At 45.6% G+C, this 16,431-nt stretch overlaps 1 protein-coding gene across 2 annotated transcripts in view; it reads left to right on the top strand.

The window, feature by feature from the left end:
• Positions 1–16,431, top strand: part of sesn1 (sestrin 1) — a 49,731-nt gene that overhangs the window by 29,824 nt on the left and 3,476 nt on the right. The window contains exons 1-4 of one of the 2 annotated variants that reach the window (XM_035144696.2): positions 14,699–14,947; positions 15,723–15,788; positions 15,879–16,079; positions 16,192–16,374. In XM_035144696.2, coding sequence (XP_035000587.2) covers positions 14,846–14,947; positions 15,723–15,788; positions 15,879–16,079; positions 16,192–16,374 — 552 coding nt within the window. In that variant the 5' untranslated portion in view covers positions 14,699–14,845. Of the gene's footprint in view, positions 1–14,698; positions 14,948–15,722; positions 15,789–15,878; positions 16,080–16,191; positions 16,375–16,431 lie in introns of those variants that run through there. The other variant, XM_035144694.2, reaches the window with a different exon arrangement.

Genomic DNA, 16,431 nt, shown 5'->3' with positions numbered 1-16,431 from the left:
GGTATTTGTAAAAGAGCGTAGTTGCAATAGTATGGTAATGAACCCATACAATACCCTCAGTATAGGTTTTTTATCTCCGTTCCTTTGATTCAGGCATCACAGGGAGATTTGATACAGAAAACCTGATTTATGATAAAGCTCTGATTTGGTTGTTTAACCACAGATATGAGAAAGCAGTGACGCAGAAGGCCTTGACATGGACCAGAAATGTTAAGAGTGCGGTGACATTATTTAGAAGGGGGAGAGAGACACTGTTTTGGAAGTGCCTCCCTTCTGATATCTGGGGAATTGAAGAACCTACTATAACTGGGGTTGTCTCTGTGACAGGGGTCTGCGGAGCCGTATAGAGGGGCCCCTGTTTTCCGTGTGTGCTGTTCGTGCTGGCAGTGTTCCTCTGCAGGCTGTCAGTATGTGGAACAGCGGTGGAGGGCCTCGGCTCACGGCTTACTGTTTTCTTTTTTTTTTGTTTTGGCGTTGAGTTTTTTTTTTCACCGAGCTGGCGAGTTTGCTGGGGTTTGAGCTGTAGCATCTGTTGCTTCGAGGGGGCCGGCTATTTATCAAACTGAAGCCGAGTCTGCTGGGAGCCCGAAGGGAAAGAAACATGGCGTACTATATAGGTTACCCCCTTCCCTCCTTCCAAACCTCCCGTCTCTCCCTCTCTTTTTATTACCCCCAGCCCTCTGTTGCTCCACTCTCTCAATCTGAATACATGTTATTCAGGGTTGTATTTCTGCGAAGGGAGTAACCATAGGAGGGGTTACGGGGGGGATACTGAGAGAGCAAGGGGGTGAAGGGGGGGTGGAAAGACGGGATGTGGCTTACAGTATTTTCTATGACTCCCTACAGCTAAACGCAAGCAATTGGCGCCCGATGTTGTTTTTCAGAACTGCAGAAATAGCTGAGTACTGACATGCAGATGGGCCTCTGGCTTTTCAGGAATCCACAAGCACGTTCTTAGAAAGCCCTTTCTGGAGAGACAAAAAGTTTTGGTGGTTTTTTTCCCCCCAGGCACCTTGGAGAAATCCCAAATCATTTATGTGACTTGTTTTCTGACTAACAAACTATCAGAGGCACAGTTGCGCAATGAGAAATGACACATTCGACACCCTCCACAGTAACTCCTCAAGTTTTTACTTAGCAATTTAACCATCTGTCTGTGTCAGTACGGACGGAGGCATGACCCGGGCTGCCTCTCGGTGTGAGATGACTAATGCGTCATTGGGCACTGAGGCGTGCTGTGAATCCTGCTTCGGCTACATTCTTCTTAACTGTCCCTCTAAAGAAAAACAACCCTTGGGGAGCATTGCTGCGAGGCACCGATGAAAGGGACCAGGGAAGCAAATTAACAAAGGGGAGGAAGAAGAGGGACAGGGCGGGGGGAAGAGATGAATAGGGGGTATTGATTGACAGAAGTGACAGAAGTAAACAGCTCGAATGAAACAGCAAGAAAACAATCCGGAGGTTTGGACTCTTCTTTGTCGGGTGGGAAAAATAAACAAGGTTGCGTCTCTTGATCCGTGCGTTCACGATATATCATCCACATATAATGACCCAGTTACTCCTCCACTGGTCACCTTTTTCTGCGTCTCTATCCATTTTCTACCTGTCTCACTTTCCCCCTGTTTGCTCTGTCACTTTCTCTCTCTCCACTCCACCCCACTTCCTTTTCATTGACCTCCTTCTCGTTCTGTACGGCTCTTCCCTCTCTCATACCTCCACTGTGATGTAACTCTCTCGAACAAACATGTTTTCTTTAAGGAGGTGCGCGCTCACAGAGGCTCCATTCATACGCCGAGTTGTTTTCTGCACTTTACATCTTTTTATGCAAGAGGACAAATGGCTCACATGTCTCTCTTGCATCTGCCAATTACCCCGTTTATTTATGTAAGATGACTCTTGTTGTGGGCTCAAAAAACATGCCTCCTGACAAGCTACAGAAAATGAATTCCTCCATTAACACGGGCTGAGACGAGAAAAGAATACAAACACTTCTTTAAAGGGCTGACATATGGGTAGAAGCTGTTCCTCCTCTCTCTCTCTCTCTCTCTCTCTCTCTCTCTCTCTCTCTCTCTCTCTCTCTCCCTCTCGTGCACACATGCTTCTGCATTCAGACACAGATTCATGCCCTCCAATCAAAACTCTCACGCTGAGAGTCAACAACTGGTCAACAGGAAATGAAACCCTTTTTTTTCATGCTCTTTCCTTCTTTTCCTTGCCGTCTTAGAATTGACCTTTCCCCCACTTTGCTTTTTGGTCTGTCAAAGCTTTCTCTCTGCCTCTGCCGTGTTGGTGGTTTACCCGTGTTTGTCTGGTTGACTTTCTGAGCCCATTTCAAACACGACTGGGAGCAGTAATAATAACCCTCTCTTGGGCAAACGCTGAGTTTTCGCTCGGTACATCTTGGTCTAGTAAACTTTCCGTTTCTGCGCCGCAACTCCGTGCAGACTCGCAGATAATCAGTGTTCAGCTCATTGGCTTTATGGGTTATGGCTGAGTCATTCCCATGTACTTTGTGAAAGGCGTTCACTCGGAGGTCGAGGCCAATCTGCTGAGCCTCACCCCGCATCCCCGCATCCCCGTCCCCTGCCTCCCTCCTCCGCTCCCCTCCCTCCCTTCGACTGGTGTTAGTGGAAGGGAAGGTGACCATCTGCTGCCCCAGTTGCCCAGTGACTGGACAACAGCCTTCTCTTATGGCACAGTTCCACTGTCCATTGTCTGCTTGAGACTCTCTCAAGTGTGTGTGTGTGTGTGTGTGTGTGTGTGTGTGTGTGTGTGTGTGTGTGTGTGTGTGTGTGTGTGTGTGTGTGTGTGTGTGTGTGTGTGTGTGTGTGTGTGTGTGTGTGTGTGTGTGTGTGGTGTGTGTGTGCGCTTCATTGCCTTTATACAGCAAATCCATCTTTGTGTGCCTGTGTGCATGTTTGTGTGTCTGCCTCAAGGAGAGCCAAGTATTGTGTGAAGCTTTCCTGTGGGAGTCCTGTAGAGAACATATAGCCTCACTAGGATGGTTCCTGGTGCGTCTGCGTGCGTCTGCGTGTGTCTGTGCGTGTCTGTGCGTGTGTGTGTGTGCGAGTTCGTATGTGCAGACTATGCCTTACAGGCAGGTTAGTGGAGGGTCAGACATTTACAGGCAACAGGCCAAAACTTTGCTCTGGAGCATCAAGAGAATAGATTTCCTCTCCAGACATGATCGCGCAGACACAGATGTCCATGCACACTATTGTTATGGATCAAACAGTCATCGTGCACGTCGTTGGGAAAACTAGTGTGTGGAAGGTGAGGACAGGTCGAAATGGAAAAAACCCTTAGGTAGCCTGGATAGTGGCATAATGATTTGCACATACAGGTGCAGTAAGTCTGGACCTGTTTTTCCACAATGCAAAACATTTTCCAAAACACAAACACCAATACTTTTTATAGGTATTTTAAGGCCGGGATACATTTAAGCTTTTCTCTAATCTGGATAAATTAAAAAGCTGATGCATTTCAGTCAATGTGTTTTGCCTCTTTTGCTCTTTACATGAACTGTTTACCTGCAGGCAACAGAAAACCAGAAGGCTTCCGGTCCCCAGATCTTGTCCGTCACCTTCAGATTTTGCATATGTAGAATTTAACAGTTGACGTAAGGTAACCAACTCCCAGCTGTAGCTTCATGCTTAAGAGTTGAATGGTATGAATATTTTCAGTTGTTTTACACAAAACAACAAATTAGGAAGAAATTTAATTTCAAATGACACATTTTTATGTTTAAGACTATGAGACTACTCAAGTAAAGTCTCACTATAGTCTTTTGGACGTACTTCAGAGTCGCCCTCCTCGGGTAAAACCCTCACAGCTCTGAGTAATGAAACCTTTTTGTTGCCATTGTAACAGTGATTCAAGCTACAGCCTGGGATTGATAGCAACAACACTTATTTACAGTTATAGTAAGTGACAAAGGGTTTAATTCATTAGCAGATGTCAACAGACACAAAGTCGTCCTGAGTGACTGATTGGTAACCGTCTTTTACCTACCACCCAATCTTTGCCGAGACGTTCTAACACAGCATTTGGAGTCTCGGCAGGACGTGAACAGACAGACGGACAGATGGTGCCCCAGGTGAGCGCACACTGCCTACACCAGAGGAGCTCGTCACATTCACTGTTCATATTCTGTCGTACCCCCTCCCCTCCAAAAACAACAACCCCAATACTGTACTGCTGTGGCTAACCACACAATTTGTTCTCAACAAAATAAACACACAGGGCTGTAATGAAACCCAGTCGGAGAAAAATACACCCACTCCCGCAAATGCATCTTCATCACGGTCACCTCAGGAGGTTAACACACTGTGCTTGAGTTTCTTTTCTGTTCACACATTTCTCTCAGGCTGTATTTATTTTGTGTGATTTGAAACACGAGCGTGAGTGTTGTGTGATATTTTTCTCACCCTCTGTTTCCATTTTAGTCTCTTATTCCGTCTCCTTCCTGTTGCACACACTGCCTCTCTATCTCTCTCTCTCTCTCACACACACACACACACACACACACACACACACACACACACACACACACACACACACACACACACACACACACACACACACACACACACACACACACACACGCAGGTAATGGGGGATTGCATTGAGCTCAGTTACTCATTATCCCTTCATCCAGTCCTGTCCGTTAGCTGCCTGCTCTTCCGCTGCTCACCCTGGCGGCAGCAGCAGCAGCAGCAGCAGCAGCAGCAGCAGCCGCAGCAGCCGCAGCAGCAGCAGCAGCCGCAGCAGCAATCCGAGAGCCACGCTCACGGCGCTGAACTTTTCCCCCCAAAAAACGAACCGAGGGCGATGCATTTTTTTTTCTCCTCTGCTGCTCAGCCGAAAGAATCTTGCGAGCACATCCAGTTAAAGTTCTGTCAATGGCTCTCAAAGCACAGACCACATACCAGACACTCGTTTTGTGGGTGACAACATTCACAAGGAGCTCAACGACTGATGCCAAAATCCTTGTGTGGTTGAAAAATGTTGTTAGACTCCAATTATTCATCTTTATTAGCCTTTAATCCTGAACTCAGCTGCTATTGCGTAATGACATGTAGATTGAGCCAGAGGAAATGGAGGATGACAAACCCTCCTGAGGAAAGCGTGGGCATCCGAGAGATTTGCGGACTGGGTCTGAGCCATGCCTGCTTTGGGTTTTTAGGTGTGTGTGTGTGCGTGTGTGTTTGTGTGAGGAAACCTGTTGGAAATCTGATTTAGCAGAGCCATTATCCCCTTTAGACTTCAACAGCAGGCCTGCGCTGCGGCTGCCACTAATCCCATAATGGGCTGACTCTGCACCAAAGCTGTTCCCCTCGATGAAAACTGTGACAATGTGCTTGTTTCTGTTAGTGCTCCGCGTGTACATGCTCTGCGTTACAGCGCGTGTGTGTGTGTCCTCAGGTGAGTGGGCACAAATAGGTTATCTAGTGTACAGAGTCATCGATTTTTCCCGCTGAGCAGGAAGTGGCTGGTTATTGATTCTCTGGGACAATGATGTCACTCCAGACGGTGCGCCGTGTTTACTTATCCATGATAAGGTACGAGGTGCTTTCTCTTCGCACTGGTCAAATAATCCCCTCTCTCTGTCCTCTTACCTGCTTTACTCTTCTCTCATCACTCTTTCCACCCCTCCCTCTCGTTTCATTCAATGTTGATGCCCTCTTTAACCCCAGCATCCATTATGTGTGACATAATCACTGATGAGTCACTTCATACTTTCGGCTACAGTCTTAGACGATAAGAGTTTTGCTCGTGAGTTTTAAGGAGAGAGTTTTATTTTAAATAACCTGCCCCTTCTTTAATATAAAAAGTATGAAATTAAAGCTCCACACTCCTCTGAGACATTTCTCTATATTATAATAGACAAAAAACATATTTAATCACAAACCATTTGAGTTGTTTACTTCTCTCCACACACTTGCATTCTTGTCCTTTTTCTTCTCCAGTTCAAAATAACGTGGATACTCATAATTTTCCTCATGCCACAGTGTCAGTTTAGCTGTGTTAATGAACCACACACTATCAGCTTAATAGACCCATAGATTTGTATCACCAGTTAAAACCCTGTCAGACCTCCTAGCTGTTTTAATACCTGGTGTCTGCCAAGTCCACTTATTGCACATCAGCCCCCAGCATGCAACAGGTTAAAAATGAACTAGATCTTGAACACTTGAACAAATAAATATGGACGGTTGTTATCAAAATAATCCGGAAAGTATTGCTCACTGGTTTCAAAGCATTTCCTGGCCACATGAGTTTGGCGAAAAGGGTGAAAGTTTAATATAATGATAACTGCTCACTACACCGGACAGAAGCCGTCTTATCTCTGGATCATATCAGCCTGGAGTCCAAGGGGGAATGATATAAAAGATATTCAGCCGTTGGTTTGTTCTTTTCTTCTCGGTCCCACAGGCTTGTAATTGATTAACCACAGAGCAAATATGTCTAACACTACCTGTGGCAGTAGACAGATGACCACACACAAAACGCGCACGCACACACACACACTCTCACACACACTCACACACACACACACACAGCAGGCACACTCCGCTCAGGGTTATGAGGTCCATGGAGAGTTTGTAAAAGTCACACACACACACACACAGCACAGCACTCAAACCATACATATTAACCAGGTACATTTTAAAATGGGGTTGTATGAAGTTTAACCTTCATTAATTGATCAAATAAATAACCCCAAAGCACACATCTATTTTCTCATGAGAATATAGTGTGTTTTTTAAAATTAGAAATAACTTTGTTTCTCATCTTGCAGCTTTAGTTTACACAGCATGTAAGCACGATTCCAAAATGTCCATGTAGCAGCCGGAGGTAGTTTGAAGAAAACTCCACATCAGTTTTGCTTTTGATTCTTTATCATTTTGCAGATATTACATATGAATATATTTTAGTCACGGAAGCTAATGTGCTGAGGTCAGCAGTTTCTGCACTTTTCCACTGTTATTTTAGACAGTTCAAACTCAGGATCTCATGTCATGTGCTTGTGTTTTCATTATTTGAGGAACTTGCTCGGTATAGTCTCAATAAGCACATGTGTTATGCGTTTTGTGTATGTTGTGTTTGCACACATTGAGCGTGCTGGCGTGGCTGTGTATATTTCCTGTATGTCATTGTGCACCACTGTTTGAGCTTGAACTTGTGTTGCAAGAAGAACTGGATGGGGCATCTGAAAAGAAGGGAAAAAGATTTATGTGAAGTTAATGCTAAAGTTAACAACCCCAGTCAAGCACACCTTGGGTTGGGAATGTACTGTTTGAATATACAAAGAATAAAGTTGTGGAAGTTTGAGGGTTAAATCAGGCAGCTTTATCACTGTGACCTGTATATGTAACAGAAAACCTTACTATTAATACGTGAAGCTACAGTAACTAAGGGGAACAGGGCAAGTCACGAATTAGGATGCATTCACAACAACATTTTTTTCGTCCAGACCTTCAGACTTTTCAGTTTACTCTGAAGCAGATAAACAGTTTGTTGGGTGAAAACACTCCTTTGGATAGGTCGGACTTTTGGACCAATTGCAGGAAGTTGAGATACCATTTTATTTATTTTCTCCATTCAAACGAAAAGTATACTCTCCGCCAAAAAAGACAACATGAGACACACACACTCGTCTTCAAACTAATCAACGTCAAATATAGGTAGCCCACGTATGTGATGAGGACGTACGTATGTCATACCAAACTCTTTAGTCCGTTCCCTAAATTGCGATGTGCCACCAAAACTAACTGGATCAAATGTACAACAATGTAAAAAAAAAGACTCCACCCTTCGGTTCGGACTGCGAAGAAGACGGAGACCAGGGTGATCGAGTTTCTCCCAAATTAAACCGACATTTCATAAACGATTAAACATTAATGGGCCAGTCGCCGTGACGTTGCCCTCCAATGAGGCTCTGCCTGCCATTTTGTTCTGCCATTCAGTGCAGGGGGGCTCATTGCCTATTAATGAAGTAATAGGACACGGCCAAAATGCTTCTGTGGGCAATGATTAGGCCCTATCACTTCCTCCCCCCTTAAAGAACAGCGGTATCACATCCCCTCTTCAACTTTGCATCCAAATACATCCCGGTGGAGGTTACAGATTCAAAGAATAGATAGTGGAAACGGAGAAGGGCAGAAGTGAAACCGGTGTCGCAGTCAAAGAAAAAGTACAGATTAATGCAATCGTTTCTAATCTTTGCTCTAGCCGCTGTGATGTGTTACATCAGACTTTATCGGCGTCTGTTTTTGTCTCCTGTCTCAGCTGCTGCACCTCACCCTGCATCACGGCTCTCAGGACTGTCGACGCTTCTTGTTCTGTTACATAAAAAGTTTATTGACTCTTGTTCCCTGCGAGCAGCTCCAAGGAAATGACTGTTTGTTCGGCCCGAAGGTTCATTAAGTGTTTATTACCTTTGATTTAAAGGCACACTTTGATTACTGGGAGCGTTGTCTGCTGTGAGCTGCTGTAATAAACTTTCTGAGAGGGAATCGTCGTCTTTCTGTTTCCTCGCAGAAACACGTGCAGCATTTTCAGTGTTTAATAAACATGTTGGTGATGAGTAAAAAAAAAACTTTCTGGCCAGGTTCCCAGTGAGATGAGGCACTTTTTTGCTCAGTCAGCAGAAGCAGAGCTCTGGTGAGAGAGAGAGAAACAGCTGTGCATGCCAGGAGGCGCACAGCAGCATCGGACCAGAGGAGCTGTTTTCTTTGGGGCCTTTAGCATCTTGTTGCTGATATAGGGTCGGCTTCGTCAGGCCCATGTTTCTGGGTAACATGATTAGTCAAGATGCCCCCAATTTCCCCGTGCATTTCTCCGGTATCAGAAACAGAGTCGCTGCAGCGTTTCGCAAGACCCCGAGTTTTGTCATTTGAACTTTTGGCAGCACCTCTGGACTCGCGCCCCCCCCAGCGCTATCTCCTGTGTTTCCCATCGGTAAACTTTACAATGAGGTGGGAGTCAAAGCACAGCTGAGATTGTTATTATAGAAATAGAGCGGTTGTGGAGAAGGAAAAGACGAGAGGCAAAGCAAATTGAGAGTTTTTCATCGATCTGTGGTGGCTGTGTCACATCGGGCTAAAGATAGCAGGGGAGGGTTTGGTATTTTCTGTTTTTCTATGGGATCTTTTCTCTCGGAGCCTGTTGTATTGTGACAGCTGCCCTCTCCCTGTTAGAATAACATCCCCGGGAACTCACTTTTCCTCACGTGCTCACAGGGGTTGCAGGCTAACGCCTTTCCCCCCTGGATTGTCGTCCACGTATAGATTATTTAGGGAATTGTGCATATATGCGTGTTTACTCCTGGCAGTATAAAGTCATAAAAGAGAGTTTATCTTTTGTCCCAGCTCCCTCTTTCCCATTCGATTGCTAGTTTTGTTTCTTCTCTTTTCCGTGTGCTCCCGGAGGTCTCCACAGTTCCTCTGCATTTCATGGAATCCAGGGGAACGCTGCTTCCTCCCAGTGTTGGTGTGCGCTGGTCCAGGACCCGATGGTCTGGGGGGCACGCCTCTCCTCTCAGGAAAGCCGGCGCTTGGCGAGACCCCTCCACTCTGATAGCCTGCCAGAATACACAGAGATCACAGAGGAGGCGACTGGGAGAAAAGGAGAAGAAAAGAGGCCAAAAGTCACTCTGAGGCAACTCTCGTCTGGTGGATTCCCACACTGATCCGACTTTAGTCTTTACATTGTATGAAGATTATGTTAAAAATGACACTATATCAAGCCTCATGTTCATTATCAACAGGATCAGACAACTTAGCAGCAGGTTTAGAAGATGTGAGATGTGAGAAAAGCCTGCAGCTTGTCGCCGGCGTGCAGGGCAGGTAAGGGTTAACCCTCCGCTCGGCTCAGTTAAATGCTCTGTGATAGATGAACAGACTCTAACCCAGAGCTGTGTTTGAAGAGCCGGGTGGGGGATACCCTCTGAGTCTGCACTTTTCACTCTTCCACTGTGCACGGGTTTAAAACTGAACTCCTTTCTGCAGCTCTGTAGTATTTAACTGCACCGCTTTAATCTTTGGAAATCCGCTCTGACATCTTTCAAAGTGACAAGTTTACACGCAGAAAGTTGTGCAGTTGTTTTTCTCAGACGTGTGCGGGCTGTTGTGAGCCCCGGGGCCTGAGATGAAACATGTGAACTGAGCAGACATTTGTTTTGACACTTGTCACAGAAAAATCAAACAGACATAAGAAATAAGAACCGGGCAAACACACCAACTTTCTATAAAACAGACCTAACCGGGTCGCTCAGTGAACTTCAAACCTCTGAAGAACTTTTTTTCTTGTTATCCCTTTTTTTCTTTTTTGTTGAGAGAGAAACAAGAGAGGCAGAGAGAGCGAGCGGAGAAGATTGGTTCCTCAAACTGTTGTTCTGCCCCGTGATTGGAGGAAGCCTGTTGCTAGGCTTATGTCAGGGCTGGAGAGTTTTCTGCTTCCTCTCCTCTGTGCTCTGATAGGTCAGGTTTGAACTGGTCTGGTGGACTGGTGCCACTTGTTGAACATCCCCACACTCTCTGCAGTTCCGTCGTGTCTTGCTGCATGAAAAAAAAACACACGGCAGCCGCAGCGCTGGGACCCATATGTGCAGAGCCCACACGCCAGCCTTGTCCTCCCCTCTGCTTTCTTTAATCTTATTAACTTTTATCATCCTTTTTATTAGTTTAGAGCGGCTGTTAATTCTGCTCCACACCCATAAAACAAAAGCAACTGCCTTTGTGGGCACTTGAGAAAGTAGCTCTCATACTTGTTTTCTTATTAAACATAAAGATTTTTGACAGCAGACAGATCCTGATTAAACTACTAATAGTTTTGTTTTTTAGTATCGTCTTCACACCACATTCTGCAGTCGTGTAATTTATGTCCTCGTAACTCTACAACAACACGACAACTGTTGCACACACACAGTGTCTGTTTACTGGTGTACTTGACTAACCATTAAATTCCTCAGGGCAAAGTCGCTGTTTTCTCTCTGTGGCAGGTTCTGCTCTTTATTTCAAAGTGATGGTATGAAACTCTCAACAAGGTCTGAACAGTGGCTGTAAAAACCCTAAAAACCTGTCGAGCCTGAAGACATTATTGACTAATCTAACTTTAGCTTTTTCGCCAAAATCTGAACAAATACTCTGCTTCTATATAATCTCCTGCTTCCTCTTTCGTGACACGTCTGCATGCTCATGCTGCCATATGCAAAGATGTTTCTGTGGCCACTGGTTCATGCATGAAAATGAACCTATGCAGACAGAAGCCTCTGTGACCACAAGAAGCTATTTGGCATAATGGCAAATGTGGAAAAAGAGAGAAGAGTCATAAGGTCAATGAACTGATGGAAGAAATGGTCAGATACTGGTCAAATACCATTTTTTCACTTCCTGATACCGATTCCGACACCGGGACTTTCCGCATTTGAGTACAAAGTAGTACTACTACTACTACTACTACTACTACTCTTCCAACTATCTTTTTTTTTTAAAACCCTCTGATTTAATTGAGCCTGTTGGTTTTGATTTAGCCTCATTGTAAATATAGGATATTTGTTACTTGCATAGCTTATTAGAAGAAAACTGCTTCTTTTTAAGAGCATAAAAGAATATATAGAATAGCACTTTTAATCTTTCCTGGCTATTTCTCTCAACATGAGCATTACTGTAAATCTAGTGGGAAAGTGTCCATTGTTCAGGCCTTTCCTCCAGCAGATGACTATCTGATGATGTGCACACTGTTAAAACAAATCGGAGATGACTCCTGTTGTTTCCCTTTGTCATAACTTATCTTCCCAGTGTTGCCCTAAGCCCTGGGCTCCAAACGCCCATCACACACACACACACACACACACACACACACACACACACACACACACACACACACACACACACACACACACACACACACACACACACACACACGTACAGTGCACACTCACACCTCCAGGTCGCCATGGTGGCTTAGTGGCCATCCCACAGCTAAAAGGTCACTGGTTGAGCCCAGTGAATGAGTCGCTGTGTTGATGCTGTGTTGTCTTGTAAAAAAAAAAAAAAAAGGGAGTAACACTGCACCTTCATGCTCATTCATTAACGCACGTTCATAACAAGCTTGTTTGGTGTGGTTAATTTTCTTTAGATGATTTTCCATATTTAGTCATTTAAGACTAACGCTGTTCTAGCTCACTGTTACTAGCATCACATAACTGAGACGCCTGAAGATGTGGGTCCTCACACACCCCTGAGACACCTGCACTGTGGTTGTTCTTCTCTTTAATGTCACACCGTGTTCTGAACGAGGTTCAGAAGACACCAGAGAACAGCAGTTTCCAACCTGCGGCTTGGGACTCCCGTTAGATACAGCTGAGGTGTCGCAAGATGCTTATCACAGCAAGCAGCAGAGAGAACGTGTTTCTGGTGCACAAAGTGATGTTCATTTCTTCAGTCTTTCCACTTTACCCTTTTATAATGGTATTTTTTTTTTTTAATCTTGCAAAAGAAAGGAGCATGTCTGTTTGGAAAAGTATGTGTAAAGGTGCTCTGTGGTGCACGGGTGATATATTTTTGATCGTAAAAAGGAAATGAATAAATGCACTCGTGCTGTGGAAACATGTCATTAAAAGGTCGTCATTGGGCCGCAACACATAGGTGCATTATTTTTTTTATTTTATCTTTGCCATGCACCAGCCACACTAAATAAGGCTTTTTACAGCATTTTTAAAAACCTTTTTAAACTCTTCAATATGCAAGTTACTTCAGTTTTATTGTGACTTGTTTATAAGTTCTGTCTTGTGAACAAATCAAATCCCCAGTGAATCTGTGAAGGAACATTCACACACACACACACTCACACAGACACCCCTGATGTGAGTACAGTAAATCCCCACAGAGTCGTCAGTGCGTGCACTCTTGACAATAGTGTTTGGCCCTGTCCGCGAGGCCGGACCCCCGAGCCTAAGCGCTTTTATGTGAAAAGGTTTTTTGGTGTGTCGTAAGCCCGAACGCTGACCAGCCTCTTCTGCAGCTTTGCTGAGCCATGGGGCTCCTGGCAGCCCTGGGAGTGCTGACTCCAGCCCTGGGAACATGTTTACTGCTGCCCCGCACCCCACCCTGTGGCATCAGGAGAGGGTCTGCTGTACAGGGGGGTGATGGTGGTCGGGGGGTGTCCACACAATGAACCTGCTGAATACTGTGCTATGTAGCTGTCGCTGCTGAGGCCTTGCAGTCAGTTGCTGAGCTGGCCGGGTACAGACTCTCGATCAGAGCGCACAGGGGCAGACTTGCCTTTTCCTTGGCTTCCTCTCCAACTCGTTATTACAAAAGTACCGAAACTTGTCTGTCTGGTTTTTGTTTTCTTGGAGAATCCCATCATTAGACTTGTTGCAGTGAGGATGAGCTGAAACTAGGACGGTGCGTTGCAATCCATACTGTTGTTGTTTTCGTGACGTAAAGTGAGTGTTAGTGGAATCTTTGCTTGTGAAACATGTTATTTTGAAATCTCACACAGGAACGTGATGCACAGACGTACATGTTTGCACACACTGGCCAATACGCGGGTGCTTTTTGTTGTGTGGTTTCTGTCAATCCGCAGTGGAAACAACACTTGACTCGCATGCGCTTTTTCATGAAAATATAACTTCTATATCTGCTGTTTACCAGGAATTTCAAAGACAAGTGAAGCCTTTCTGGAACAAATAAAACCTTCCCCAGCAGATATGCCTGAAGGAAATAAGGTGGATATTATGAAGTGATATAAAATTAGAAGCACATGTTGTTTTTTTTAGCAAATCCCACCTGATATAATTCTGAGTAATTATTGACTCTCTAACCACAGCGGTGTGATAAACCTTTTTATGCACTGTTTCAGTGAACGTGTTATTGTCAAGCTGGGACAAACAAAGCCATAAGAGCTGCCTTCCTTATCTCTGCTTCCTCTTGGCTTTTTAAAGCACTCCCTTCAGCCCCGGCCGATTGGTGGAGGAATGGCATTATCTGTGGTCTGATAGGCTGCTGGTGCAAAACCACTAACTGACGGTCTGTTGTTATTGCAGCAGGTCCTGCAGCCATCCATCTCGAGCTGCGTGCTGATGCTGATCTGTGCACGGCGGACCTCCACCTTCTCCTGCAGCTCACTGAGGAGAAGAGCTCAGTTTAGGAGGGGGGAGGGGGGGTGCTGGCTTGCTGGTGCATGCAGTAGCTGACTTCAGGTTGTTGTTGTTGTTTTCACCAGTGAACAAACAAACACCACAGAGGAGAACAAACAAACTCCCAGAGATTTGGCAGTTTTGCAGAAAACTGTTTCCCGCGTCACTGCATGTTTTCTCCCCATCAACCGGTGATTGATTTCATTATTGATCAGAGTGATTGGTATCTCAGAGTCGAGCAGCGATCACCTCCAGCTGATTGCTGCCGTCGTTTAGCACACAGAGCGCCGTGCGGGACAGTGAACTCGGATCATGATCAATGGCAGCGGGGGGACAAAAGAAGGAGAGAGAAGTGATGATGTTTTCTTAGAGGGGGTGATTGTTCTCTCCGCTCACGTTTTGGACCCCCCTCTCTCCTCCCGCTCGCGCCACGCCCCCACGTGCACCTCCGCGCCGCCATTGGCCGCTCGGGGGCTGTTTTCGCCGCCCCATTGGCCGCGGACTGCGTCAATCACGCGAGCCTCGACTTATTTACCGAATGTATGCGCGAGGGAGGATGGTATTCTGCTGTGGGGCTGCAACAGCTGACTACTGAGCACTTTAGCCAGTGCCTGAAGGAACAAAGAGAGGAGGACGGATTCATCCAGGGACCGTTTTTTACAAAGAAATCCCACCTTTTAACGGAGAGGGCACGAGATGAGGCACGCGGTGGCACCGGCAGAACACGTGGAAAATAACTGTTTTGCGGTGACAGGCTTGTTAAAGATATGTTCCCATTGTGAACCGCTCAGCAAGAAGGTAAGAGCAAAGAAAGGACTCGGAGGAAGGAAAGCAGAATAACCATCTCATTCATATTCAAATGAATCATTGAAAGCTCAACTGTGTTTTAGGTTTTATATGGACGTGTCATGCCTTTGATGTTTTCACACGACATGGTTGTTTTTTGGTCGCCTTTGAAACAACCTGGCTGCAGTGCAGTCTTTTGTCCAGACTTGTTTACGACGCAAGCACAGTTTGTGGTCAAAGAGCGTGAAATCCTTTCTGCTTTCCTCTTCTTTTTTTTTATCATTTCACTGTTTACGCTTTTATAAACGCATTTGTCCAAGTGTCGCGTGCAAATGGGGGTTTTCAAGCCAGTGTCACGTCTGAAAAACAAGCGTCGTCCCGGTCATTCATTCATCCGCTTCATTGTGCGCTGCGCTGCGGGACGGTGTCCGCTAGTAGACATGTCTCGACACGCAGCGGAAAGTTACCGGACATGATCGGGGCTGCGTTAAATGGTAATGTCCTGCGTTCGTTCTCCATGAGGAGGAACTGTCACTTTGCGTGTTTGGATCCTTCATCGATCACGAAACGGGTTAATTCCCCTTTTAATGTGTTGACTGGTGCGTTCACTGCGCGTAGGACGAGAGGCCAGTGTTCCACAATTCAACTCTAAGCAGATATAAATTTGTCAGGTGTGAGAAAAAACGTTCTTTTGAGGTGATGAAGTGACAGTAGAGGCACAGTTGAAATGAGATGTCCACAGAAGTCTTTGCCTTTTATTTAAAGTGTCTTTTATTTTGTCTTGCAGGACTTGGGAGTAAGGATCCCAAGACCCTTAGGAAACGGACCAAGCAGATTTATCCCTGAAAAAGAGGTACGCTCGTCCTGCTAGACATTTAAAACTCCTTAACCGAGGATTATTATTATTTTGTTACTTGATCTAAATTTATATTTCTGTTGTCAGATCCTTCAAGTCAGTAAAGTGGACGCCAGAACACAATCGATATTCGAGGATGCGTTCGCAGCCCTCGGACGTCTGGAAAATATTTCACTGGTGATGGGTTTCCACCCACAGTACCTGGAGAGTTTCCTCCGGACGCAGCACTACCTGCTGCAGATGGACGGACCCCTATCTTTGCACTACCGACACTACATCGGCATCATGGTACGTCCACATCCATCCCCTGTGGATTCTCAAATCAACGACAAGTCTGCTTTTTTATGTCAAGTAGTTACACGGCTCGTCGTCAACTCATTTTTCTTGTGTAATCCTGCAGGCGGCAGCTAGACACCAGTGTTCCTACTTAGTCAACCTGCATGTGAACGACTTCCTCCAGGTCGGGGGGGATCTGAAGTGGTTGAACGGCCTGGACCAGGCGCCGCAGAAGCTGCAGCAGCTCGGGGAGCTCAACAAAATCCTGGCCCACCGACCCTGGCTTCTCACTAAGGAACACATCGAGGTGAGGGAACGGGGGGGGTGGAAGTGGATATGAAAAGTCTTATGTAACAGGCTGAGA

This window comes from Hippoglossus stenolepis, chromosome 20 (genome assembly GCF_022539355.2).
Source record: "Hippoglossus stenolepis isolate QCI-W04-F060 chromosome 20, HSTE1.2, whole genome shotgun sequence".
NCBI lineage: Eukaryota > Metazoa > Chordata > Actinopteri > Pleuronectiformes > Pleuronectidae > Hippoglossus > Hippoglossus stenolepis.
This window is presented reverse-complemented; position numbering and strand designations above follow the sequence as displayed.